Below are 26,413 nucleotides of genomic sequence, written 5' to 3' on the forward strand. Positions count from 1 at the left end.
AAAGTCTGAGGCAAACCGCGCGAGGGCCGCAGGCCCGAGCCACTTCTGAGACGACCCAGCTCAAAAGGTGAATATACCTTCGAGGTGGGTCTCCTCTGCTGGCTTAATATTATGCTATAATTGTTTTACTATAAGTGCTTAAAATATAATCGAATTGGACCATTTCATGGAAAATCAGGATTTTAAGATAATAGGAAAAATGTAGACGAAATCCCAAATTTTTATTTTACTATTTTTAAACCGAACAGGTCAATGTTCTAAAAGAAACTACATATATGATTGAATTCAGTCATCACGGGATTAAGTGTTTCTTATTGCTTTCCGTTATCTACTCAGATTTTTATTTCATTTATTTATTTAAATTTACGTGTCTCAACATTTATATGTCATTGACACGAGGAACTTGTACATTCATTATATATGTCTACAAAGTTGAATTTCTTTAAAAAAATTTAAAGTTGCTTCGGCTGTTTCATGAGAGCTTAGGTTGTTCTTGAGATTATCCTTTAGACCTTTTTTGAGGCGAGCATCTCTGTAACGAGTACAGTCGAGTATTATGTGCTGTACTGTTAGGCGTGTAGAACAGTACTCGCAATTTGGGGGATCATCATTTGTCATCAGATGTGGGTGGGTCAGTTTCGTATGTCCTATTCTGAGCCTTCGAATTATGGTTTTCTCTTTTCTTTCAAGTCTATTCGTTTTTGGCGGGTCGTCTACTCTGGGCTGGATGTCGCGTAGTTTCTGGTTGCATGCGTCCCATCGTGTTTGCCATTCTCGAACAGATTGCTTCTTGAAGGTGGCTTTGAGGTCTGTATGTGGAAGAATGTCAGATGTAGGGAGTTCCGAGACTCTTGCTAAATTTGTAGCTCGGTCAGCTTGTTCGTTACCGCTTATGCCCAAGTGGGCAGATTTAAGATATGTATTAAGGTATGTATCCATTTTATTTATATAGGTATGACATTTCCAACTTCATCATTATGCGAGTTTGATTTTTGGTAGATTGCTTTATTTTGATCAGCTCAATGAGAAAGTGGAGCCCTTTGAACCAATTCTGAGCGCAAATGATTTAAGTATACAGGGTCTTTCACGAGGAACCTCACCCATATTTATACGGGAAACTACTGAACGTATTTCCATAAAATTCAGCACTTATAAGTATTTCACGATGCTGATGAAATCTAAAATATTTTCAAGGCATGAGCACCTCCGGTTTTTCCGTAAATGACGTCAACTTCCGTTTTTCGAATTAGAACACCATTTTTTTATTGCAGAAATAGATTCCTTAGAAAATTTCAAGTTATTTTGATGTAACATTTTTCAGTTTTGGTTGGAAAATTCTCTCTGAGAGGGAAAATTCGAAAAAAAAATCGAAAATAGAGCTCCGCTGAAACAAGAATAACTTCGAGGTTTTTGGATGGAAAATTTTCATTTTTGGGATTTTTCAAGATGTAAGATTCATGTATCCACTTTAAAAATCGAAATCGCGATTCATGATACAGGGGGTGAAAATATCGCTTTCTAAGTTAGGGATGACAAAATCGTGAAAAATCAATTTTTTCAAATTAGAACCCCATTTTTTTATGGCAGATATTGAATCTACGTTAAAAAATAATGTGAGTGTATGCATCACACCCTTGCCCTAAAGTGGATATTTTCTGAGTTATTCACAAAAAACTGTTTTTCGTCTTGAATTTTCAGCTATTTCTTTTCCCTTCACGCCAACAAGATGAAATTTTCAGGAACTGTTATTTGAACCATGCTGTAGATTTTTCACCCCTTCTTGAAACCGACTTCAAGTTACTATTAGGAGAACCATGGCAAACTCTCGCAGTTATAACTAGAGAAGATGCTCAAAGTTTTGACCGTTAATTTCTAGATATTTATTTATACGTCTCAGAAATGCTTCGTGCGTTGCTCTTCTTATTTCATCGGGAGGAAGAGATCTGCAAAAGTGTTTAAAATCCAAATTGAGTTTCAAAACTATGAATCTAAAAATCTAAACAAACCTGAACGCATTTCTGACTCGTTCTATGCAGTCCTCTTTATCAGTCAGGGGAGTTGAGTAGACAATATTTTTTATCCTACCCCAAACATAATAGTCTAAAGGAGTTAAATCGGGAGAACGTGGTGGCCAAAGATGTGGACCATTGTTCGCCAACCATCGATCTTCAAATAGCCTGTAGAGGATATTTGACACATTGAGTGAATTGTGTGGAGGCGCGCCATCTTGTTGATACCATAAGTCATTATGGTTCTGTACTAGCGGCTCAATTATTTGAGTCAATATGTCAGAATATCTATCTCCTAAGGGAGAGCATTCTTCAAATAATGCAAACATGTGTAGTGTTCTATCTTACCAGTTAAAGTCCCATCATAAATGTGAACATCGAGAATTGCATTATTTTTGATGGCGCAAAAAACATTGAAACTCCATGTCTCTTGAAAGTTCCATTGTCTGAAGTGGTGGTTGTTCTCTTCATCCCAATAATGACTGTTATGCCTATTGAAAGAAACATTCTTTGTGAATTTAGATTCATCTGTCCAAATTATACAGTCCAAAAATTTTGAGGATTCACACGAAAATATGCAAGAACTGTAATTTCGTTATTCTCATCTTCTACTACACCTTTTTCTCTGTGTATAGTTTTCTTAACGAAAGATCCGACATTTCTCAAGTTTGTCATGGTTCTGTTAATGGTATCTCTCGTTGGTCTGGGTCGGTCAGGAAACCTCTCAATGAACAGTCGAATCGTGTTCTATCTACAACTTTATTACATTCTCCATGAAGTAGAATGAGATTTAAATAATCTTCATTGGTAAAATTAGGCATAGTGATCGATTTTATAACTTAATACGAATTATCACCAAATTAATAGTAAACACAAAATGCTACTGAATAAAGAGGAATTTGGCAGATGTAATTAATGATATCTATCATTAAAAAAAAAGAATGTAAAACATGGTAAGTTTTTGCATAAGGTTCATAAGGAATTATTCATTTATCACTGGAGAGAAAACCGATGGCCGATTAGTTGAAATAAAGAGGTTTCCGATACAAATTCGAATCAAAATTCGCCATCTATTTAGGAACAACCTGTAACTTTTTTCTCTTGCATATTAGGGTAGTAAAATCTAAAACATGGTTTAAGTAACAGTTTCTGAAAATTTAATCTTTTTGGCGTGAAGGGAAAAGAAATAGCTGAAAATTCAAGACGAAAAACAGTTTTTTGTGAATAACTCAGAAAATATCCACTTTAGGGCAAGGGTGTGATGCATACACTCACATTATTTTTTAACGTAGATTCAATATCTGCCATAAAAAAATGGGGTTCTAATTTGAAAAAATTTATTTTTCACGATTTTGTCATCCCTAACTTTGAAAGCGATTTTTTTACCCCCTGTATCATGAATCGCGATTTCGATTTTTAAAGTGGATACATCAATCTTGAAAAATCTCAAAAATGAAGACTGTATAAGTCTAAATCAGGTATTAGTCATAAGAAGCTAACTTCTTGGTTTCACGATGAACTTATCCTAATTTTGATTAATTTGATCTCCCGAGTTTAATTATCGACAAACCGGCAATTTTCGTTCTGCTTCAACGATATGAAAAAACTAAGCTTTTTTATTGAAGCAGGGGATATGAATGAAGTTAAATTAATGTGCAAAGATAAAAATGTAATGACATTGAAACAGACACTTTGGTATTGATATATTATTAAGTGTTGCTTTATTGATGCACAACTATACCTATGTTTTTAAAAAGTTTGCTGTTGTGATAAACGACATTTTTATAGTTTTGTTGCGAGCATATATAAATATTTTTTGGTGATACACGTAAACACACAACTTACAACTATTTCCGAGATCCTGGCCACAAACACTCAAGACTTGTTTATTGTCGTAGCAAATGCAAGACCTATAAAAAATTTAATTCGTTTGAACTCAAATGGCATATTCTGCCATTTAGTAAGACCTAGGCATTGTATAGAATACCTAAAAACCTCAGTCAATGTATGAAATATTGTTCATTTCATATACACGTTCGGGACATCGAGAGATTCATATAGAGGGACCCGTATGGACGTTGCGCGTTGTTTCACTTTTCTTGTTGAATTACGTATGTTCATTTTAAACATAAATATAATCTATTTTCATGATGAACTTCTTTGTTTTTCAAGTTTTTGACCATTTTCCGTGGTGTCCGACCGGTGGGTCACACGGGGTGATGTGTTAGAGTGATCAAATGAGTATTTTTGTTTCAGATAATTGATTATACCTTTGTCTGCAGTTTTGGAAATAAAACATTTTTTTGAAATTATGTCCATATTTTTCATCCAAGTTTTCCATTTCCAAAACCACACTACTCACATTCATATAACCTTATCTGCAGCCATAGCTGCGATAACAAAAGTCTACTTTTTGACCATATATAATTCACCCAGCGTGACCCAGCGGTGAGTAACGACGTAGTGAACGTGTTAAAGATATCATCTAGGATATGGAAACATAATATTTTTTGATTTGTAGTTGGAATGATTTCGGAACTACTTAACTGCTATAACACTGAGTTAAAACCAAATATTTTGAGAAATTATGGCATCGCGTACCAATAACTTGAAATACCAGGTGATCGAAAATCTGGTGTCAACTTATGACTTGTCCAGTTTTATAAGCCTAAGCAGAAGCTTAGGGTCGAGGATCATACCAAGATACTTATATTGTATAACAATGAAGGGAATTTTTCAATCTGCTATGTTAAGGTGTGTTATATCATCATAGGCAGACGATGTCTGGGTAAAACAGATTACTGCAGATTTTCCGGTTGACATTGAAAATCATATTTTAAATAACCACTCTTTGATTGTCCTCAGTTAAAAATAGTCGAGTGTAGAGCAAACGAACAATGAATTTTATCACATCAAAAAGCTTTTCATATTACAAGAATTTTCGAAAATGGCCACCTCCAGCTTGTATACAAGAGTATTATTCTCAAGACATTTCCAAAAAATTGGGATGAATTTGTTATTTATTTGGAAAACATGTAAGGTATCTAACGCCCTGTATCATGGAAAAGAAGCATTCCTGGATTGAGGCCTATACAGGATCTTTCCGATTTCCGACTCTGAATAATTCGGTGAATTTGTTCGCAATGTTTATGAAACACCATGTATATCCCGTTCCAAGTTATAATTTGAATAGGATAAATCGAAAATTCCGAAATAAAAGTTTTTTTATTCAAATTTGGAAGCAACCAGAACCAAATCAGGTAAGTTTTAAATTTTCATCATGCCTCAGAAAGTTTGTGACAAACACATATGGAGGTACAATAAGATTCTTTGATTCTTCCTCTCAATATCTCAACGTAATTCATTTTGATTAAATGAAACAAAAAACAGCTGATATCATTTATTATATCAACTCTTAGAGTTGAATATATGAATTATAATACTGTACAAAATTATCCACACAGAAGCCTCATCAATGATTTTACCTCCTAATCTATTAAGAGGTAGTAATTTCATCGAAACAATACGAACACATTCGCAACATTTTTCGCATAAATATATATAATTCTGAATTCAAACTCCTCCTTAATATCTTTGGTATCGTTATCACAAAACTGACTCATTCTTTGGGTTCAACTTCCAGCTTGAATTCAGAATTGCTCATCCCTGCCTCAGTAGGTCATTAGAAATTATTGTAGGTATGTATATAAAATCACCATAACCATATTCAATATATTAGAATTTTTCATTTTGGGACGACAAGAAATGTGAGTTCGTAAAGAAATCGATTCCAGCATTTTATGTTAAGGTGTTTCAGAATAAATTTAGTTCCAGCTTTGTCGGCCTCTATTTAAATTAGAGGTCAAGTAGATAATATCTGAAAAGCTTTACTGAACATGCCACAGCTCATTTGCATCTCAAGGAAGTGGAAAAATCGATGCGGATGCGAACTACAGTATTTCATTTGGGTATTTTAAGAAAACTGTGAAATCGACTCTAATCTGAGCCTTGATAATATAGTAAGCAGTTAGTAGGTACCTGAAGCATTTTTCAAACATTTTCGAAAACAGCAACTGACATGGATAAAATCCGAAAATCTATTCTCACAGGAGTTGGATATTCATTTGAGTAATCAACGGAAGTGTAATAAAAATATTTGAATTTAGAATTGTGGCTTTTGACCTGCGCAATCGATTGAGTCAAATATAAAAATTCTGATATAACATGATGAGAGTTATCAGAGATCATATATTGCATAATACAAAAGATTGAACAGAAAATAATGTTTATTTTTTCCTTGAGCTAAAATATATTATATATTGTTCCCAAATCAGTTAGTTCTTATATGAAGATTGAAGTTACCTCTACTGCTACAATTAAAAAATAAAATCTTTGGTTGTCCCTCATTAAAAAAAAAGCCTACATTTGGTTATTATATGAGGTGATCCAATACGAAAGGGAAATCCCAAAACTGGAGTTGCTTCCCGTAATTATAATTTATACTTATGAGTTCCGTCAGTTACGATATTGCTGGTGTTCTCAACTCTTTTCGAAAAATTTGCGAACAATGTTTTATTTAAACACCAAAGTTTTTATCAGACCTGCATATCATACATCGTGGAAAATAAGCGGGATGCCTTTTTTATAACAAGTGAGAACTGACAACATTTTTATGAATCAAATGTGGTTTAGTCCTCATTTAATTACATGCTGTATCTCCTGATTCTTGGTTTCCCTTAATTAAGTTTTGAATCACCCTGTGGGTACTCAAGACTGCATTTTTGGCATATTATATACTGTACCTGTACATATATTGTAAATACTGTTTTTTGCTGGATTATACCTACTTACTTTGTTTACCGTTTAATAAACTTTCGTTCTCAGGAAGTGATAGAGATGTAGGTATATTATTGGAATTGTTTTCATTATAGGACACATTTCTTGTTCATATAACAAGGGCAATTTGGCATTAGAGAATTAAATCTTTTTCATGGAATGCCACATAAATGGTGATTTTATAGGAACATTTTTTGAGGCAGGTGACCCATTCGAATACAATATTATCTTATATTTTCATACAGAACACGATGTCTAACACTTCATGGCAGTTGTAGCATTAACATCCAAAACCAAAAGGTTCCAAGTCACAAATGCAATTTGAAAATTAGTTGCAAAAAGATAACAATTTACATCATCATTTTCTTCCTTCTACTTCAGCAGGCCCAAATATGCTTGTCTCAATTCTTCATTGAATAATAATATAGATTTATATGAAATAATGTATATGTTGGATCCTTGGAGGTATAAATCTTCACATCTTTTCATCCTCATTTCGAAAAATCATAAGTAGGTATATAAATATTATCTTCCATTAAGGCATACGAATACTGCAGATACATGTCGTTAAGGTACTTCCAGAAGAAATAAATTCCTTTTGATGTTGATAAAAACTAAAAGTTATCTCCGGCATCATTGTCGATTACGACTATTCTACACATTTGCTGTCTCACTAGTTAGATCTTTCACCATGATTTTGTAGGTAGTGTGTGGAGAAGGAGTATCGTAGATCAATTTACCGTCATCGTCCTTGTAATCGCGGTAAACTATTGTTTTCACTGTTTCAAATCCAAATTTCTCCAAAATTTTTTGGGTGAAGAAACTCGTAGCATCTGCTTTGAGTAGCTGAAAAATAATTTCGATTTAGTATGAGATAAGTAGGGTAGAATTACAGAAAAGGAATATGAGAAAACTATGGATAGATATGGATAAAGTCCTGAAATTATTTTTTCGTAGGAATATGCTCTCATAATTATTCCCTATTTGAATGTAGTTTGGACATTAATGTAAAACCATCCGCATCTTAAAAAAGATACTGAAAATTAATCTCAACTCACAGTAAAGCCATGTTGTCTTGCCAGTTCTTCACTCTTTTTAACCAAAGTCTGCCCTAAACCTTTGCCCCTGTGATCGCTATCAACGGACAAAATTCTAAGTTCGAAAATTTTCTCGACGTTGTACCTCTGAAACAGCCTGGCCTCCGCATTATGGGAGAAGAGCAAACCCATCAATCTATGGAATTTAATATCGTCGATAGATTTCATTCCCTCCAAATCCTGTTCCACATCTCCACGCCTGGAAATTCCATTCAGCATTGCCCCAGCTATCTGAAAATTGTGAGGCCATTATAGGCGATGAAGATGAACTGGAATCTCGCAGTGTAAATGGGGAACTGAGTGAGGAAATTAAAATCGAGAACAAAACTCCGCTTCCTGATTGTATGGGGTTCGGTGGCAGATGTTGATTTCATTATATTCCCTTTTCACTGCTATAATTATTATCCACGGAAATACTGGTTCTTTTTAAATGAAAGGTTATACTGGGTGCACTAGAGTTAATAACGGATAAACCAAAAACTTCAAGGATTATGGTTTTGGAAGGGTTTTGAAGTTTTTTAAAAATTGGTCATTCAGTTTGGTTTCATTGTGTGACTCATTTAAAATATCCGTTAATTATTATGTTCATTATTCCTGAAATTTTTGGTTGAAATGTCATTTTTCGTGTCTGCTGGGCACGAGTGAAAATAATCCTTATGTTACTTCTGAAAAAATGTCAGGTTTAAAACTGTGTACATCATCATGAAAAAAAAATACAGGGTGTTACATTCGAAAAAATTGAGAAAAAACAATTTGAAATTCTTCATATTTGGACATTGATAACGGACACCCTGTATAAGAGAGGTTGATCATTTAGGAACGATGACTAGGCAAATTCTCAAGTTAAAAAATCCTGATCAAATTCATGTTTCTATCGATTCTGGAAATCGCCAAAGGGCTTTACTTAACCACCGTTTCGTCGAAATTTTGCAGTTTTTTCTGAATAAGATCCGTACCGTTAGGAAAAATATCCCTAATATTTCGCATCATGGTAGAGGTAGGTATTGAAGAGCATTGAAAATATACAAAAATATAAGGGGTGTTCCACTTAAAAAATCACTCATTTGTTATATAATTGCATTTGGGAACACCCTCTGTATATCAGAAAATAATTTCCTGAGATGCAGAATTGAAAGTACAAAGGGAATGCTTCTCAACTAAATTCCTAAATCGTCTGGTTTGGCAGCTATGGAAGCCTAACGCACTATAGCAGGACCCTGTATAATATCAAAATTTAAGCCTTCCTGAAATGGTTTCTTGACTTTTTTGCGATCATTATTACCTTTCGCAAGTGCCTGTCGGATAACCTAGTATTTTGAAACTTTAAGGGAGTCTGCCTTCTTTTAGCAACCGAATTAATGTCTGCCAATTTCATGTTCTACTCTTGAATATCTGAATACTGTAATATCAAAATTTCAGCTTTCCTGAAATGGTTTGAAATTTCACTATTTTCTTCATAAAAAATGGCGTCTGCCAGGCATTCAGCAACGGCCAAAATTCATATTCTCAAATATGTTCCTAAGTATATGCAACAAAAATAAATTTTCCTAAAATTACTGCAATTTCATCTTTTTCTTTGCTCCTTTATAGGTGTAAAGGAGCGCTGCGCACTAGAGAACGCAATATGTCTCCCATCAGGCAGAGGTGTCGTTTTCTGTTCGAGTGGGTGTAAGGAATCAAAAATTGAAAAATTAGTCTTCCTAAAATTCTTGTTTTTTCGATGTTGCTAGCTCTCGTACTATACCTAATCTTCTCGGTTCATCCAATAAATCTCGGATTATGATTATAGTCCTGAACAAACAAAACAATTACCATAGATGCACCAGTTGTCCTTGACAAAGCCGGCATACATATCCAAATTTATTTGTTTACATCTTTCCAATATACAGGGTATCCCTAATAGCATGATTTTGTTGATTTGATGTCCATAGATCCATAGATTTTACGATTTTCACAAAATGAGTTTTTAAACTACGATACGTGTTTCCTATCACAATAGCTTCTTCAGGCCGGTGGATGAAGGAAAACATTCATTTTTTCAATTTTCATTGCTATTCGAAATGAAAGTTCAAATCCATACGGCAGATTTCAGTAAATTTTTGTCTGATATGGTTTTTCGCAGTTTAGTGATTGAAGTAATTGGGCATACTAGATAACATCAATGAAACTATATTGCATCATCATTACATGTGCCGTTGTAATAAAAGTTAGTACCATACAAAGTATGATAGATTCAAACCTTGTTGTTTTAAAATGAACGGAATATATGTTTTCCCGAGAAAATTCATTATCTAACGCAGTTCGTTTCTAAGGGAACAGAGATCAAAATAGTTCATTTCTAGTAGAAGGAACTTTGCTAGCAATGATGCATTTATACCGTATCGATTGCAATCACATGAAGCAGCCGAGAATTATGCTACAAAGTGTGAACGTTGGTTGAATTGTTGCTGGATATTTATTTGAGCTCTTCCAAAAAAGATCAGAAACTTCAAAAAGTGGACAGAAGTGAAATGCAAGCAAACCCAGAAGACGACAGGACAATATTTGCCGAAACGTTGATATAAACGATGTAAGAAAAAAGCAGGAGAAGGAATAGGTATAATGATTTTCTTCTGAAGGAGGAAAACAAAAATAAACGGGGAAAAAATATTGATTTATATTATTATATTTCCTAAAAAAATGGGCTGCTGATTCAGGATTTAAGATTACAGACGAATGAAAAATATTAAATAAGCTATAACGAAATTTCATTCATTCAGTGTCGGCAATGATGAAAATACACTTGAAATTTTTCACTACGAATTCGAATCTTCAACTAATAAGTTTCTCTGACTTCTATATCTCAGGAAAATTTTTATTTTTTTCACCGACATCCCTCTTCTTATTTGAGGTTTGTAATTGCAAACAATGTACTCGATAGTTTTTCCGAGTTGGCACTGCAGCTTATTTGTATTACTTCTGTATTTTTTCTGAAACCCCATAAAAAGTTGCAGTACCATTGTTGTGCCGATATTTATTTTTAACTCTGCCTGCAGATTCGGCTAATGCACATCAATTCCTTGAATATCGGCCGAGCTTCTTCAGATGTAAACGAACACACTAATTTCTGCAACCTCAATATATTGGTATTCGATAAAAAGAATTATCTATCACAAAATTGAGCCATCCGATGGATTAGAGACAAGGCCGCTTCCATATCGGAAGCAGCAAAACATCGAAGGACCAAATGCATTAGTGCTTTTGTACGTTATTCAAGTAACTTTGGAGATTCTATACTTACCATAAATAAATTGCAAAAACTACCTTCAATAGCCATGCAAAACACTGAGTACTCACTTTTCCAGTTTCTGGGTCGATGGCTACCAGAGAATATCCATCTTTCATTGTCTGTAAATCATAGTTTTCAAGGAGCTCACAGGTCTGGCCTTTTTTAAAAAGACCAACGGCAACGTTCAGAGGCTCATCGTGGAAGTGGTTCTTCAAATATTCCAAAACGTCATTGTATCTACATTCTTCAAGTAGTTCGAACTGCATCTTTCCTTTTCCCCTGCTACTCTGACCGTTTCCAACTGAAACCTACTGAATTATTTAGTATCGATCAATATGTAACTAGTATCACAGGTATAGAGTAAGATCCCAGAGCGACCAGACATAACTTATTTTCACACTGATGAAACTTTAGGATCTCGGTAGAGTCTCATGTGCTTTGAATACCTGCGAACTTGTGGAGCTTGCCTAGTGACACCTGGGCAGATACCAGGTGGCAAATGTAACTTAAAATAAGTGTTACTTAACTTATTTTCACATGGCTGATTTTTATATATGTTTCAAAGAATATTATTCTGAAGTTATATTATAAGTGACAGACACTTTTCTGCATGGGCCAAAACTCTTGCCAGACGCTTTGAAGCTGCACAAAAATAAATGAAATTTACTTATTTTCACATGTCTGATATTGAAATATGTCATTAGAGTAACTATAAAAAAGTTATATTTCATCATTCAGACGAATAGTAGTGACCAAACATACCCTAAACATGATTATTTAGCCGGGAGTGTGAGTGCGAGAGCACTATGTATGCGTTTCTGAGTGAGTGAGACCATGGTAACTCGGTTCCCTTTCACAATCTGTTTGGAGTCCCTTTACTGTATACTTTACATTGCTTGCAATATACACATATCTAAGAGTATCAACTCTAGCACATACACAGCTCATACTTATACACAATAAACTAACTGACTGCATTAATAGTTCCTCTTGTTAATTCAGATACAATGGGGTAGTATTTTCCTACGAATGCTTAGATAGTTCATGGACAGGCATGTCTCTTATTAAAAGAAAAATTCTTTTATATTTTCGTACATGATGCCAGGTTTTGCAGCAATCGATTGCAGTACAGTACAGTCTCGATTATCCGAAATAATGTGAACCAAAGTGATTTCGGATTATGAAAATTTTGGTTAATCCAAATTTTTTTTTAATGGGAGTTTAGGATGCCTGTATCATAAGATCGGAAAGAAAATAAGTAAATTTCATTTATTTTTTGTGCAGCTCCAAAGTGTCTGGCAAGAGTTTTGGCAGTAACACGCATTTTTAATCACCTTTGTCACTTGGTATCTGCCCATCAGGTGTCACTAGGCTAGCTCCACAAGCTCGGTGGTATTCAAAGCAAATGAGAATCTACTGAGATCCTAAAGTTTCATCTGTGTGAAAATAAGTTATGTCTGGTCATTCTGGGATCTTGGACTAGTAGTTTGATGTACTCAATAGACAGTAGATAAATGCATGCAGAGAAATAAGACTGGCTCTTCCGAATAAATTTCAATGGCGTTTTTTCATGAGTGCCATTAAAAAGATTAGAAGTATTAGAATTATTAGCACATATAATAAAGTGGTAATAGTTTTATTACCTCTGTTTTTATTTTGGAAGTTGTGATAAAATACCTACCCTTGTTCATTTTTGGTATTTTACGAGTTGATACTTTGACTATGGTTATGAATGAGAAAATTCAGATGCCTCTAACTTAGAAATAGGAGAATTTTGCCATTGTCAAACTTATGCCTCCAACCCAATCGTTTGAGACATCTTTCGGCTCAAAATTAAATAATCAGACATTAATTTTAGAAAAATGATAACAAGGAATTAACGAGCTCGAAACAAGACTCGTCTTCTATCCAACGTAGAACTACAATTGGTAGAATGAGTTGATATATCTTTCATTGATCACAATGGTTCCTGAAAGAATTGATTTAAGCACATTGAGCCCACATGCCTATATCACTGCATAAGGACGACATTGTCCTTATACAATGCACGATGATTTATAACAATGGATATCAAATAAAAAACAACCCAATTCGACGAACATGAGTAGTTGCCTCTAATGAACGTGAGTGTTTAAGGGTTTCCCATTGCATCGTAAAAGCTTCATTGCCATTCATTCTCCTTTCATATAAGAGGAAAGGGGAAAATAACCTTGAGGAGAACGCAATATCCCTAGAATATTGAATTTCGGTCTCAGTCAGAATCCAATTTGCCTTGTTATATTGGGAAAATTCAGCAATAAATGTTCGACATTCCAATCGTGAAACACGTCGAATAATTCAATATAGACTTTGTAGAAACGAATGTTCACTTTAATGCATTACAACATAATTTAAAATCTAAAATATTTGAACTTTTCTATGTACATTAATTATTTTTTTTAATCGACCGAAATATTCATCTCATTTTCTGCTTGAGTGGCCGCTGGCACCTCATCATTTTGTTCATTTTCCATGGTCGGCACATTTTCTTCCTTCCTACCTAATATTGCACGTAAGTGGGACATTTTGGTTCCTAATATTGGTCTTGGACTATTGGGATTACTATAGGTGTGTCTTACCGACCTTCTAGAATACCTCGAACATTGTGGTTCTTTTTGTTTCAATGATGAAGGCGATGTATCGCAACTTCTTGTAAATATGGCCGTCTCCCGAGTTGGTGGCAGATAAATAGGAGCTTCCGGACGAAGTTTTGAGTTCATACAGGTTATATTTTCTTCAATTTGTAATCGCCGATTTAGCGATTACAATTCTGACTTTCTGAAGTTTCACAGTAGTTCTGCAACGAAACTATTTGACGTTTCATGGATGTTATGATATGAGTAAAACAGTTCTATTCTCTGCATTCATCCATAGACAAACAGCGATTTCTGTTGGTAAAACTAGTGCGGTTCTAGTGCATATTTTGATGTTACTACAATCATTCTAAAAAATCTGAAGCTAGTTCTACCAATGGAATTCGCTGTATTAGTAAATTTCATCAGTAAAACTGGTACGCATTGAGTGAATATTATAAAAAGAGAGAAATAATTTCAAGATATCCTAATTCATATTTGATGTTCTGTGATTCAGTGTAGCACTAGTTTTACCAAAAACTATAAAATGCTAACGTCCAGTTTCATAATCAAATTTAAAGTCACTTTAAGCTTAAAGCTTCCTTTAGTGTCATTTTTAGTAGGGTTAAAGGAAGCTTTAAAATTAAAGCGACTTTAGGTTTGGTTATGAAACCGGCCGTAACTATAAAGATAATACAAATACCAACTGCATAGAGTTGAAGGAAATCATTCAAAACAACAGAAAACATGATTCTCAAATGCAGAGAGAAATGTGACCTTCTTTTCACGTCCTATGTTGGTGCACCAAAATTGAGTAATTTTGAATAAAATCATTAATATTCAACGACTAAAGGCGGCTTCACACATTCGAGTATTTTTCAAAAATATAGGAATGTTTGGCATAGACGAATATTTGTATGGAGTGTTCAAAGATGAATAGTCCTAAAAAGAGAGTATATAATTCAAATATTAAAATGAATTTATATATGCTTTCCCAGAGTAGGTTTAACAAACTGGTAGGTAGTACATTTTGTCAGTGGCCACGTTGAAATAATCGAGAAGATTTCTTTCGAAAAGTATTATTTTCTGATTAATCCATGGACAACTTAAACGACATAACACGCATTACTGGACTGGAAATAATCCGCGATATCTACGAGAAGTGGAACATCAGCGCCCTTGGTCTATAAACGTTTGATACGTAATGATTGGTGACAAACTAATTGGTCCTTATTTTTTTGAAGGCATAATTGCACGCGAAATATTTTACCGTGAGGCGCCATTACAACAACTGATGGATCGGCAGAGGTGGTACCATGGCGTGGCCTGCGAGATCGCCAGATTTAACATCTCCTGATTTCTTTTATGGGGTACACTTAAAGAGCGAGTATATTAGAAGGTTCCACTTCAGAAGATTAGATATAATGCATACGAAATGCAGGAATATCCAATGTAGAAACTTTGATGCGATGATCTGCATAATTTCTTAAAATAATTTATGAATTTATCGAACTCCATTTCGAACATTTACTGAATTAATAAAGATAATAGATAGAATAGTTCAATGTTTTGAAATCCAATGAAAAAAGTCACAAGTTACTACTTTTTTATGGAGAATAAGAATCTGCACTAAAGAATATACTTTTCCATACAAAAAATCAAGTTGATCTTGGAATAATCTTGAAGTCAAGGTCAAGAACAAAAAAAACTATGTTCATAGATTTACTCCATTCACTTTCATAAAAGCACTCTGTTGGCCATGTAAATTTGACACATTCCACGCTGTATAGTCATTGAACTCTCGTTTGTCAAAATATATTCGGGTTTTAAATCAGCGTGAATTCACAAAGTAAATTAATTCGAATGAGCGTTTAAACAAACTGATTGAAATGATTTCTAATCTAGTTTTTTGCATGAAAAATACAAGAGATAAGTTTTTAAATATATTCATTTTTGCTATGAAAGAAAATTATTGACACATAATATGCAGTTGCTTTAGAACAGTTATAATTTTAGTTAAAAGTCTAAAAGATGAAATTCATCTGATGCAGTGGTAAGGAATGGTTTCCTGTGCATATTAATTCCACATTCATTAGCATAATAAAGTAGGTACTGTGTCAATACTGAAGTGTTAATTCTTTAAATTTGCCATGGCAGATCTTTTCTATGAATAAAGCCCACGAGTTACCATTTTACTATTATTAGAATATCAGGGTTACTATTTGAACGAGCAGCCCTTAATTCTGAATAGCACTTCCTAAAACCCTGTCTTCTCCCTTTTTCAAAATAACTTTCGGAATTTTTGTTGTATCAATTTATTATTATTAACTGTGCCAACGTCATTATGAATGATTGCAATATCGTGAGCTTGGAATTACATTATTAGGCCACTCGATATTGACATTGACATCAATCCAAAAACCGAAAAAATTATCGAAATCTGCTAAATCAAAATTATCGACGTCCACTGCGATGTGAAAAGCATTCATGAAGAGTTCGACATTTTCTATAAACTTCAGTTCAGAGAATGCTTTTGTGTTTTGAACAATTATTGGTCTATCAATTTCGTGAAATATCTACAATAGGTTCTGAGATCTGAGATCAGTAGAACGACAGTTCAAAGGAAATCTAATTAATTGGAAATTACATGGTGGACACATGCAGCGTTTTCTGTCGACTCGAAGCATTTGTCGAAGCCTTTAGTTTCAATACAACGTAAATATCGAATATATAGATTTAGAAGAAGAACTAGGTACTCAAATATTTTTACAAGGAATTAATTTTCAGTGTGAGATCGAGACTGCCAAGAAAATCTAAAATATTCTCATGTTTTTGTAGCTATAATCTTTGTATTTATTCAATGAAATGCTACATAAATAATCATAATATGGTAAGGGTATTTCCAACCGAATTCTAACGTCACTTTGAACTTTTTTATATGATTCCCCCTTAACGTTGGAGGAATGAAATTGTCAGGAACTCCCCAATATTTATTGAGGAGGATTTTGAGAGGGAAAAAATTGTCTGTCACAAGAACGTATATAACGAAATTAGATAAGAGTTTCATCAACAAATTTCTTCAGAATATCTTAACTGCAAAAAAATATTATTTTATATAATGAGTTTGATTTTGTGAAAAGGATTCATTTTTTTGTAACAATACTGAATCCAGTTCAAGAAGAAGGAAGGAGACTTTCTGGACGGACGAATCGAAATTCGCAGTCATTATTGAAATGATCTCGTGGATTCACGTTTTTTTTTTAATTTGCGTAGTAGAAATTCTTTATTGGTTGTTTTGAAAGCTTTCTGAAAATCAATTAACACCGTAAGTACAAATCTATTACTATCAATCTACATATGTATCTACTTTTCCCCAAAAAACTTTGAATACAGATTGATTTTTATAATTATTCGATTTTCATTCATGAATAACAAAACCTAATCTTTTCTGGTCACTCCTTGTAAACCGAAAAATTACATAAATTTATTCCTTTTAAATTCATATTTTGCCAGTAGATATAACTACAGGAGTTCTTTATTCATCACGGAAAGCGAGGAATCAATTTCTAGAACCATGTCTTATTAATAATGAATTCACAAAATCTGGTGGATTATTATTACTTGGTCTTTGGAGTCCCACACTTCACGTAACCTGCATGTCTCATGCTTACTTTAGGAAATATTATATCAATCCCTGGTAGAAAAATTCTCGAATTTCAGAGAGATGTACAAAGTCCATTCATAACGAAAAATTATTAGCATTTTTTGCTATTCAACATTAACGGATTCTGCATGATTTATATGATTGAAACTGACAAAAGTTCAAGGTAACTTGAGTGTAGAAAAAGTCAAATTGCCTTCATCTAGGAGTCGATTCTGATAGAATAAATGAAAACTATCAAGTTGAGTGTTATAGTAGGTAGTAATTTTCTGAATTTTCCAATTAATCTTATTTTTAGTATGGACAGCTTTCTTGTATTGAATATATCTACTATATCACTATATTTCATCAATTTATTCCATCCTTAAGCCTCGTGATTATACCTTTTCAACTATGCCTTTTACTGAACACATGTTGAATGTTGAATGGTTCAATAATGAGGCTTTCTGCAATTCTTGTGAAGGGATCGAGAAATTTTCAGTCAGAAGAATAGTTTTTTCCATGTTTCCATGATTTTTGATACAGAATCAATTAGCTTTGAACTCTTTTCTGTCCTTCAAGTACATATAGTATGGAAAAATTTCAAGAGAATCAATATGGTATTGGTACCTACTAATCTACTTCTACCTCCTATGGATTTTAACCGGAGCATACGCCAATTTGCAGCTTGATAAACGGATAAATTAGAATATCAATGACAATAATGACATCAACAACTTCTATAACACTATTGAAAATTATTTGATGACTTTGATGGCAATTTCTATTTCCAGTTTTTCTTTAAGAGAGAAATGGAAAATGATCAAGCGTTGGTATGAGTTTGTCCGTCAACCAAGACGGATCCAGGGGGGTGGTCATGGGTGTCATGACCCCCACCTAGTGAAATTCGCTAATATTTATAGAAATAAATACTTATTCATCCATCTGACCCCCGCCAAGTCTCAAATGTTGTATTCGATACCACTCAGATGGTGATTATGTTGAAGTACAGATAGAATTAAGATATAATGAATGCAGTATCATTGTATACTGTATAGCAAGCTGTGCTCCTCAGTTTCACCTCTAGTAAATTGGGATTAAAAGACCTGTTTTTCTCGGTTTCAGTGAAAATTTCTATCGATAATTATAGCTTCATAATTTAACGGCATATGTATCTACCTGAAAAGTGCGCACAGTGCAAACATATAAACTTTTCAGCTTTCAGCATTATGATATCAGTATCAATACAGCACGGTGGAGTGGACATACTTTGCCACAAACTAATAAGGAAATGTATAAAAAATTCTTTCAATTTTTAATTCGAGTTTGAGAGTTAAATACAAAATTAAAACGATAATTTTATCGTTTAAGTTTTGTCTTTCTTCGGGCTAAAGACAACAGAACGTAAACAATTGAAATGAATTTAAGATATACAGGGTAAGTCTTTGACTCGAACAAATATTTTAACAAAAGTATTTGAGGTCAAAAAAAAACACTTTTTCGTATACCATTTTTGCCGATTCAGCCTTGATAAAAAGATATAGCGATTCTACGTTTTTATAATGAGCTGTGCCAAAATTACCTTCCTGAATAACTAGCTAAATCTGTGACACTTCACATCTGTGGATCTTTTAAACATAGTTGTATTCAGCCAAAGTACTCAATTTTTCAAATTTCACAGATACTTTTTAACTTTTTAATTTTTGAACAAATTACTCGAAAACGGAGCACTATACGAGAAAATATGAAGAATACTTTTATTGCACAAAATGTTCCAATATTCATTAGAAAGCATCCAACATAGTTTCAAAAGTTGGCTTCCTTGAATTTTTGGGATTTTTATGGTACGTAATGGTCTCAATGAGAAAACTGAAAGACGTGGGGGATATATAATAAAAAACTATATTCCGAAATTTATTTCATCCGATAGAACCGATTGTGAAATAGAATTGAAAATAAATTTTTTTATGATTTCTAACAGAGCCTGTATCTTTCAAACCGAGCCGATTGAGAAAAACCGGCAAAGGAAAAAAGTGTTTCTTTTGACCCCGCGAATCTACTGTTAAAATATTCAAAAGAGTCAAAGACTCACCGTGTATAAATAGAAAAAATATACCTATTGGCAAGAACTAATATCGTAAAGTTGAATTCAGAGTTGATGAAGCACACAAAAGGATTTAAAATCATACAACTACTAGGAACAAATATCATGAAATCCCAGAAAGATAACACAACACTTGATTGACTTCGACAATTCTTTGAAGTTGTGTAGTTGGGAACAATCAACTTTCACAGGGAATCAAATTGCGAACGATGAAAAAGCAGCAAAACAACTCGTAAATCTGTTTTTATGTGAACTTAATAAAACAGACTCACATATTTTACCAACATGGTTAACAACTCTCATGTTAGTGAAAATCATATAATTCTGTTTTTGGTTTGTAAAGTAAGTTAAGTATCGGCCGATTTGAAATCTCAATAGTCTCAAACGCTTTTCTTTCATGAGCGGTTCAGCTATTTGTTATTGTGAGAAAAAATAGTTTCAATTAATAAATCAACTCACCGATTGTTAGTTAGTTACAAGCAATTTGGGCAGCAATATCTTAGCATTGGATCAATAATTAGCCAGCGATTTCTCCAACAGAGTTGAGACATGGGTGATGAAGATAATAGAAACAGAGACAATTTGTTGATATATGTAACTCTTCTTGACTTTCTCAATAAATATTTGTCAATTCATAATTCTTTTCTTAGGAAATTGGTCTCTTCGCTTTTTATCCATTATCTTCTGACGTCCATTAATTTCAAATGTTGATGCCATAATAATCCTTCGATGAGGATTCGGATATCTGTCTATCGATACTTGAAATAAAGCTCGATAAAGCCTTAGAAAAGGTATTCAATAGACAGTCAACCGTTCAAACCCTCCATATAGCAGATGTCCCCTATCGAGAAGATATGGATTTATGACTAACCATCTTATAACCGAATATAATAAATGGAGGTTTGCAGTGAATATGCGCGCTGGGGGAGAAAATAATCAGAGGAAAGGATCGGTAATCATCTGGAAAGAAGGATCACAATAGTCCACGGTAGATAAAATTATTATCACAGCTGAAAATCTAACTCGGTCGAAGAAAGAGAAAATGGTCTTGAAAAATGCCAAAGATCGTTACCCTGCTGAACGTATGAATCAAAGAGATCGAGAGAATCGGAGAGACGATGAACACAACTTTGTTCGAATTTGTGTATTATTCAAGAAAATCATGAGGGTTAAGACACTTTATGTGAGTACTGACTAAGGAATCGTTCATTTTCCAATCATCACAGAAGATGGTCATTTCCCATCAGTATCGCATTTGCAGCTGAGCGGATAAGGTAAGCTGCAAATAATTTGAGTGGATTCTTCACATTCTGTGTGAGTTAAACATTTCATTTTGAAATTATTATCAGATAGTCCGGATAGGATACATTTCTATTTTAAATTCTTTTATCACAATTTTTGATTTACTAATACTTTAATCGTACATACTGCGTTCTTCTTTCCTAGAAGTATAAGATATTCCAGGTTAAACATGAAACTTCAAAGTTTTTTTTTAGTTGTCTATTAATGGAAGCTTTGCGTTTCATAGGATTGTATTTTTTGAAAAAATGAAACTCTTAATTATTATCACAAAAATCATGACGTTATTCGAAATCGGACTATTCCATTTACGAAAATAATGCAACCCAATGACCGGAAAAATATTCGTAATTAATACAAATTATAATCAAAATAATTGTGCTGCTTCATGTTCAACTTGAAATACGTATCTGGCAAAATAATCATGTCAATTTTGTATGCCTGTTGCCATTGGTAATAGCCATAAACGGCAACTGGCAAAAATAAATTAAAAAGAAGCTAAGCCTCCAACTCAGACAGGAGGCACACTTCATGCATATAGATGATTTGGGTTAATTTTCCATTCCTTGAGCTCAGGGTTCTACCTATAATTGAAATATTTCCAATTACTAATGATACACCCTGTATATATGTGCTCTTAACAAAGGTGAATCAGCAGTCATTAATTTTCAGTAAATTAATGAAATTATGCTGTAATAATATGGACGTTTAAATCTTGAAGCTTCTAATTGGTCAAATTCTTGGTCCAAATTTGTATTTGATGATTTTACAGTAAAAAAAATTGATCAAAGAGGAATTTACGGAATGTTTAAGGTTTTGACTTCCTCAGCAAACCTAGGTAAAAAAAAATCGTAAGACTAACAGTCCTCAAAATGCAGTGTGTTAAAAATAAAAAGTGCCTTTTTGTCCTAAAAAATATATCCAACAATTCTAAGAATGAAAAAAAGTTTTATTATTGATACTGAGGATGCCATGCCTCAGTGATAGTCACGGTGATCACGTACCCACGTTTTGTCCTTTGCAGAACAGGATGAACAAAGTATATTCCATTCGATTACTCTCAAATCAATCAGAAATAAGCGTGAGTTCTCTGATGGGAATAATTGAAGATTTAATTTAGCCTGGATGAACTTCTCAATCTCGATTGTCAGCTTACATTAGTTTTTGAATAGGATGCCAGGAGCGTTTCCAACCCTTGTTGTAGGGGGGAGGGGGCAAAACAACGGGGCACTGGACTAGTATAGTATAGTGAGAAGGAGTAAGAGTTCACTGCGACCTTAAGGTCTATTTTGCCCCCTAACAGAGCTGTTCTCATCACGCCCTTTACAGCTCGCCTTCCAGTTCCAGAGATCTCATGAAATCCTATATCTGGGACGGCTTCAACGAGGATAATTCCCACTCCTACAAGTTTCTTGTCCAAAGCACTCTTTCCTTCGAAGGCACTGGACTAGGCACCCAGGCAAATTAAAAATTTGACTAGACACTGCCTTATGATTTTCGTGGTTCATGACTAATTTTTGGAAGGATCCAGTCTCTAGGAGTGCAACTTTGTCCCACCTCTCGCAACGCCCATGCAGAACAGTTTCAAAGTAGCGAGATGTCAACCCATCATTTTTCAATTCTTCAATGTTGAGAAAGTTACCTTATAGAGGGCGAGTAGACAAATACAAGTTTCTTAGACTAAATAAGTTGAATTTTGAAACAAACCGATTAATTTGGATGAATTTCTCCTAGAGTATGTAAGATGGTTCCCTGAAGTATGTAGGTAACTTATTTTCTTAAAAAAAGGGAGCAATACTATAGGGTTCCTGCAAGGGCGGATCCAGGATTTTTTTTCTGGGGGGGCACAACGGGCAGACAAAAAATCAACAGTAACTGTGAGAAATGAACCATCTCCGCTATTTTCGTTTAATTACCCCTACTGTTTTCTTCCCGTTTGGGGGGGGAGGGGGGGGGGACGTGCCCCGTGCCCCCTCCCTAAATCTGCCCTTGGGTTCCTGTGTACTTTGAGCGCATGCATCTGCAAGTTTTGGGTTTTGGGCCAATCAGCAGGTAGGTATTGAGTGAGAGATACTACACTTTAGCACACATTTTGGCTTTCAGAAAAGAAATTATGTATGTCTTGAGGCTCTTGGATGCCTGGGTAATACCCTTGAGTATTAATCCACCTAGAGGGTTGAATACATATTTTTTTAAAACAAAATTTTGTGAGAAAACTAGAAGCTCAACAACCACATTTCGAAGAAAACAAATGAATATTTGTCAATTCGCATGTGGCATTTAACCAATAGAATGTTCCGAAAAGAGCATCCGAATGGGGTGAAAATCTATAGGTACCTAGATACGTATAAATTAAATTTACCATGATTTCTGTTCCCTTTATTTCATAATATTTCCACCTTACGAATGGTTATAACACTAATCAGTTAAAATTCAGTTCTAATAAAATTATGGAACATACGAATACGCATTTCCGATTCATATAAAAATCTTTCAATTGGTTCTAGAAATTCAATATAATCGAGAGTGAATTCATAATCACACATTCAAAACATTTAATCCCTCTTTCCAGCACGTGTATGGATGGAGAACAACGAAGTGAAACAAAATAGGATGGAATTGAATACTTATTCCGATCAATTTTTAAAAAATTGTTAATTTTATATCACTTTCTGATCACATTATCACGATTTGTGAAAAATAATATGAAATGCCATTTAATTTACACGGACTTCTATAGTACAGCTTTCTTTCACAAAACTTTCCCAATCGAGAACCTCAAAAATTATTAAGAAATTTTTTTTGTTAATACCCATCATTATCGATTCGTATTCAATACTCTAAAATAGAAGAAACACTTCTACATGAAGAATTGACACCAAATCCGAAAGCACAAAAAGGACTTCATCATCATGCAACAGCAAAATTCTGAAAAATAAGTACGTACCTACCCTACTTCTGCCGTGAAACTACACTCCCGGCTGGCAAATTGAGAGTAACTCAACTTCACGCGATATTCTTGACTCCTGTTGCTTGTAGCAACGGCCGGGATAAGAGCTGTCAGGACCGTATCAACAGAGGACCAGGCAGAGGGAGTTAGCACATCATTAAAAAGGCAATTGACTCGACTAACGAACCGAAATAAGATATAATTCAACTGAAGTGGTGTCATTTCCTAAACTTAATACTTGATGTTGACATAAAATTTATCTCGGTCAACTACGGAAGCATTTCTGGAAATAAGTCACTTGGTTACGATATGTTTTTTACGACGCGGTAAAACAATAGCAGAAATTCATCGCAGTTATTATTTTCTACAAAAGTCAATTTACTCGCAAGTAAATGATTTGCGCATCGGGAGTCCTGGAGAGTTGAACCCCTTTTCACTCTGAAGCCACTTAAGTTGTATCAGTAAATGGTAGCAACTCATTTTTTCCCTGAAGATATCATGCCCAAATGGGTACCTAACGATAGATATAATATCTAGAATAGTGATGGTTAGATGAACATTTTGAGTACAGCAAATCTTTTTTTAGGAACCGAAAACTGGCTCATATGTCTCCCTAACCCATGGAAGAGTTGAACAGGGGGCGAGGGAGACTTGACTATAAGTTTGATTATCAGGAAAATCATTCAAAGAAAACAATTCCCAATGACCAACGATTGTCTTTGTCTAGGTTTTCATCATCAGACGTATCAGCGTATGAAATACATATTTTCTCACTTATTTCCGAGTCACTCATCTCACTTATTTCCGAGATGTTTCTTACTTTTTTGAACCTTTATATATTTTTATATTTATTTCTATGATTCAATTCTATTTTTTTGAAGCGAACTATTATCTGAGCTCAGTGCGGGAAACCCGGACCACTGATTATGTCTCAGACCATAGCATGGGTCAAGTCTCCCGCACATAGACATAGAGACATGGACTGTGCCTTCCCTTTATATCTATGCATGAAATACGGTCAAAAAAAGTGACAGAGAGAAAAACACGTCGGGAATGCAGTTGTCTTTTTCTAGAATTTTGATTGGTCTACACTCACCTCTATGTGAACAAAAAAGAGAAAGGTATGTCCCGACGAGCTTTTCTCTCTTTCTAATAAATAGCCAATTTCATGCTGGCATTGCTCAGTCCATGTCTCTATGTCTATGCTCCCGCACTCCCTTTTAGGTTATTAAATAGATGTTTTCTTGAAACTTTTTTAAGTATTATTAAAAAGGCTCATCCATTCTAAATTAATATAAATCGATGAAAGCAATAAAACTAAATAACACCTATTAAACTTTTCATTCAGACACTTTAACAAACGAAAATTATTCAATTTCCTACATCCTAACAACAAAATCACCCTCTCACTCCCGAGCTGTTCTGATGGCGGCCAAAATGGAGCCGCTACTAGTTGTACCTTGCTTGTTACCAGTATGTTGCAAGCTTTATACGATACCGGTAGCACGAAATTTTAATTGACATATTTGAGGTGGTTCAAGTCTCCTAACCGAGTAAGTCTCCCGGACCCCCCCTACATGTAATTAATATATAAAAGGCTTTGTCTTGCCTTCAGTTCAGAGCCACAACATAGTAGAGAAATTAACAAACAAAAAGATTTTGCCTGGTGTAGTTTGCAGGCTTAAAAAAGGTTCTGCTACAAACACCTTGAAATTAAGGTTTAATATTGAATGTGGCCTTCTCTAGCGCTTCGTAGTGCTCATACTCCTTTGGATATTATCTCAATGAAACTTTGAGAAATGTTTTGCCAAATGTGCGTCAAAGCATTGGCGAGCTGTTGCAATGTCTGCGATGGGTCAGGTGCTAGAGGTGTAATTGGTGTAACATTGCAGACCAGATATGTTCCATAGAATTTTGGTCTGGAGGGGCAGCGGGCCAAACAATTCGGCTAATGCCATGCATTTCTATGTGGTCCTTGCCAATTGTGGCCTTGTGTGGATGAGCATTATCGTCGTTCAACATTAAATTGTCGTGGATGGCTGCCACAAAGGGAAAAATAATAGGTTCTACTATCAAATAACGATAGGTGTATGTGCGCTCATCAAAACAAATGACTCCTCGAATGCACGTTGAGACCATCTGAAAGAGTTGTGGGCGTCATGAAATTTTCATTATATCGTTTTGGCCACACCAACATTAGCCCACCAGACTCACTTCTAGGAGTGTTTTAGTTCTCTTCTTCGAGAGCCCAACGATATCTTAAACGCCGCTGCTCCCTTCTCAGTTTCGGATGACAGGATGATCTCCTTACCCTCTAATTGAAGCTTTGCAATAAGGTGGCCAGACGTCCGTCAATCGTTCAAGAAGTCCGTCACTGGAAAACGTCGGTCAAAACGTCCGTCAAAATCTAAAATTAAATTCAGTATTTTTCTCAAGAATATTCGAGATGGATAATGAAAAAAGAAGGTGCAAATTTACGGAAGATCTTTCAGAAGAATTTCCATTCCTTAAAAAAACAAAACTTGATTCTTAAGTCCAATGTACGAAGTGTTTGGGTTAATTAAGCACTGCATTTGGAGAAAGAAGAGTATGGCATGT

The 26,413-nt window shown here is 34.5% G+C and overlaps 2 protein-coding genes across 5 annotated transcripts; both read right to left on the reverse strand.

Annotated features, from left to right (window-relative positions):
* Nucleotides 1-7,336: 7,336 nt before the first annotated feature.
* LOC123310193 (arylalkylamine N-acetyltransferase-like 2) lies at nt 7,337-24,007 on the reverse strand. Of its 4 annotated transcripts, none has more exons than XM_044893619.1 (4): nt 23,817-24,007; nt 11,279-11,518; nt 7,904-8,173; nt 7,337-7,691 (listed from the first exon to the last, which is right to left on the reverse strand). In XM_044893619.1, exons 2-4 carry the CDS (start codon nt 11,474-11,476, stop codon nt 7,500-7,502), a joined length of 660 nt encoding a protein of 219 aa, XP_044749554.1. In that variant the 5' UTR covers nt 11,477-11,518; nt 23,817-24,007; the 3' UTR covers nt 7,337-7,499. The 4 variants fall into 4 exon arrangements, with proteins under 4 accessions (XP_044749554.1, XP_044749556.1, XP_044749553.1 ...); XM_044893621.1 differs by having other exon boundaries at nt 11,279-11,521; XM_044893618.1 differs by having other exon boundaries at nt 23,813-24,007.
* Nucleotides 13,563-14,083, reverse strand: LOC123310194. Its single transcript, XM_044893622.1, has one exon. It carries the CDS (start codon nt 13,967-13,969, stop codon nt 13,649-13,651), a length of 321 nt encoding a protein of 106 aa, XP_044749557.1. The 5' UTR covers nt 13,970-14,083; the 3' UTR covers nt 13,563-13,648.
* Nucleotides 24,008-26,413: the final 2,406 nt, after the last annotated feature.

This window comes from Coccinella septempunctata, chromosome 3 (assembly GCF_907165205.1).
Source record: "Coccinella septempunctata chromosome 3, icCocSept1.1, whole genome shotgun sequence".
In the NCBI taxonomy this organism is placed as follows: domain Eukaryota; kingdom Metazoa; phylum Arthropoda; class Insecta; order Coleoptera; family Coccinellidae; genus Coccinella; species Coccinella septempunctata.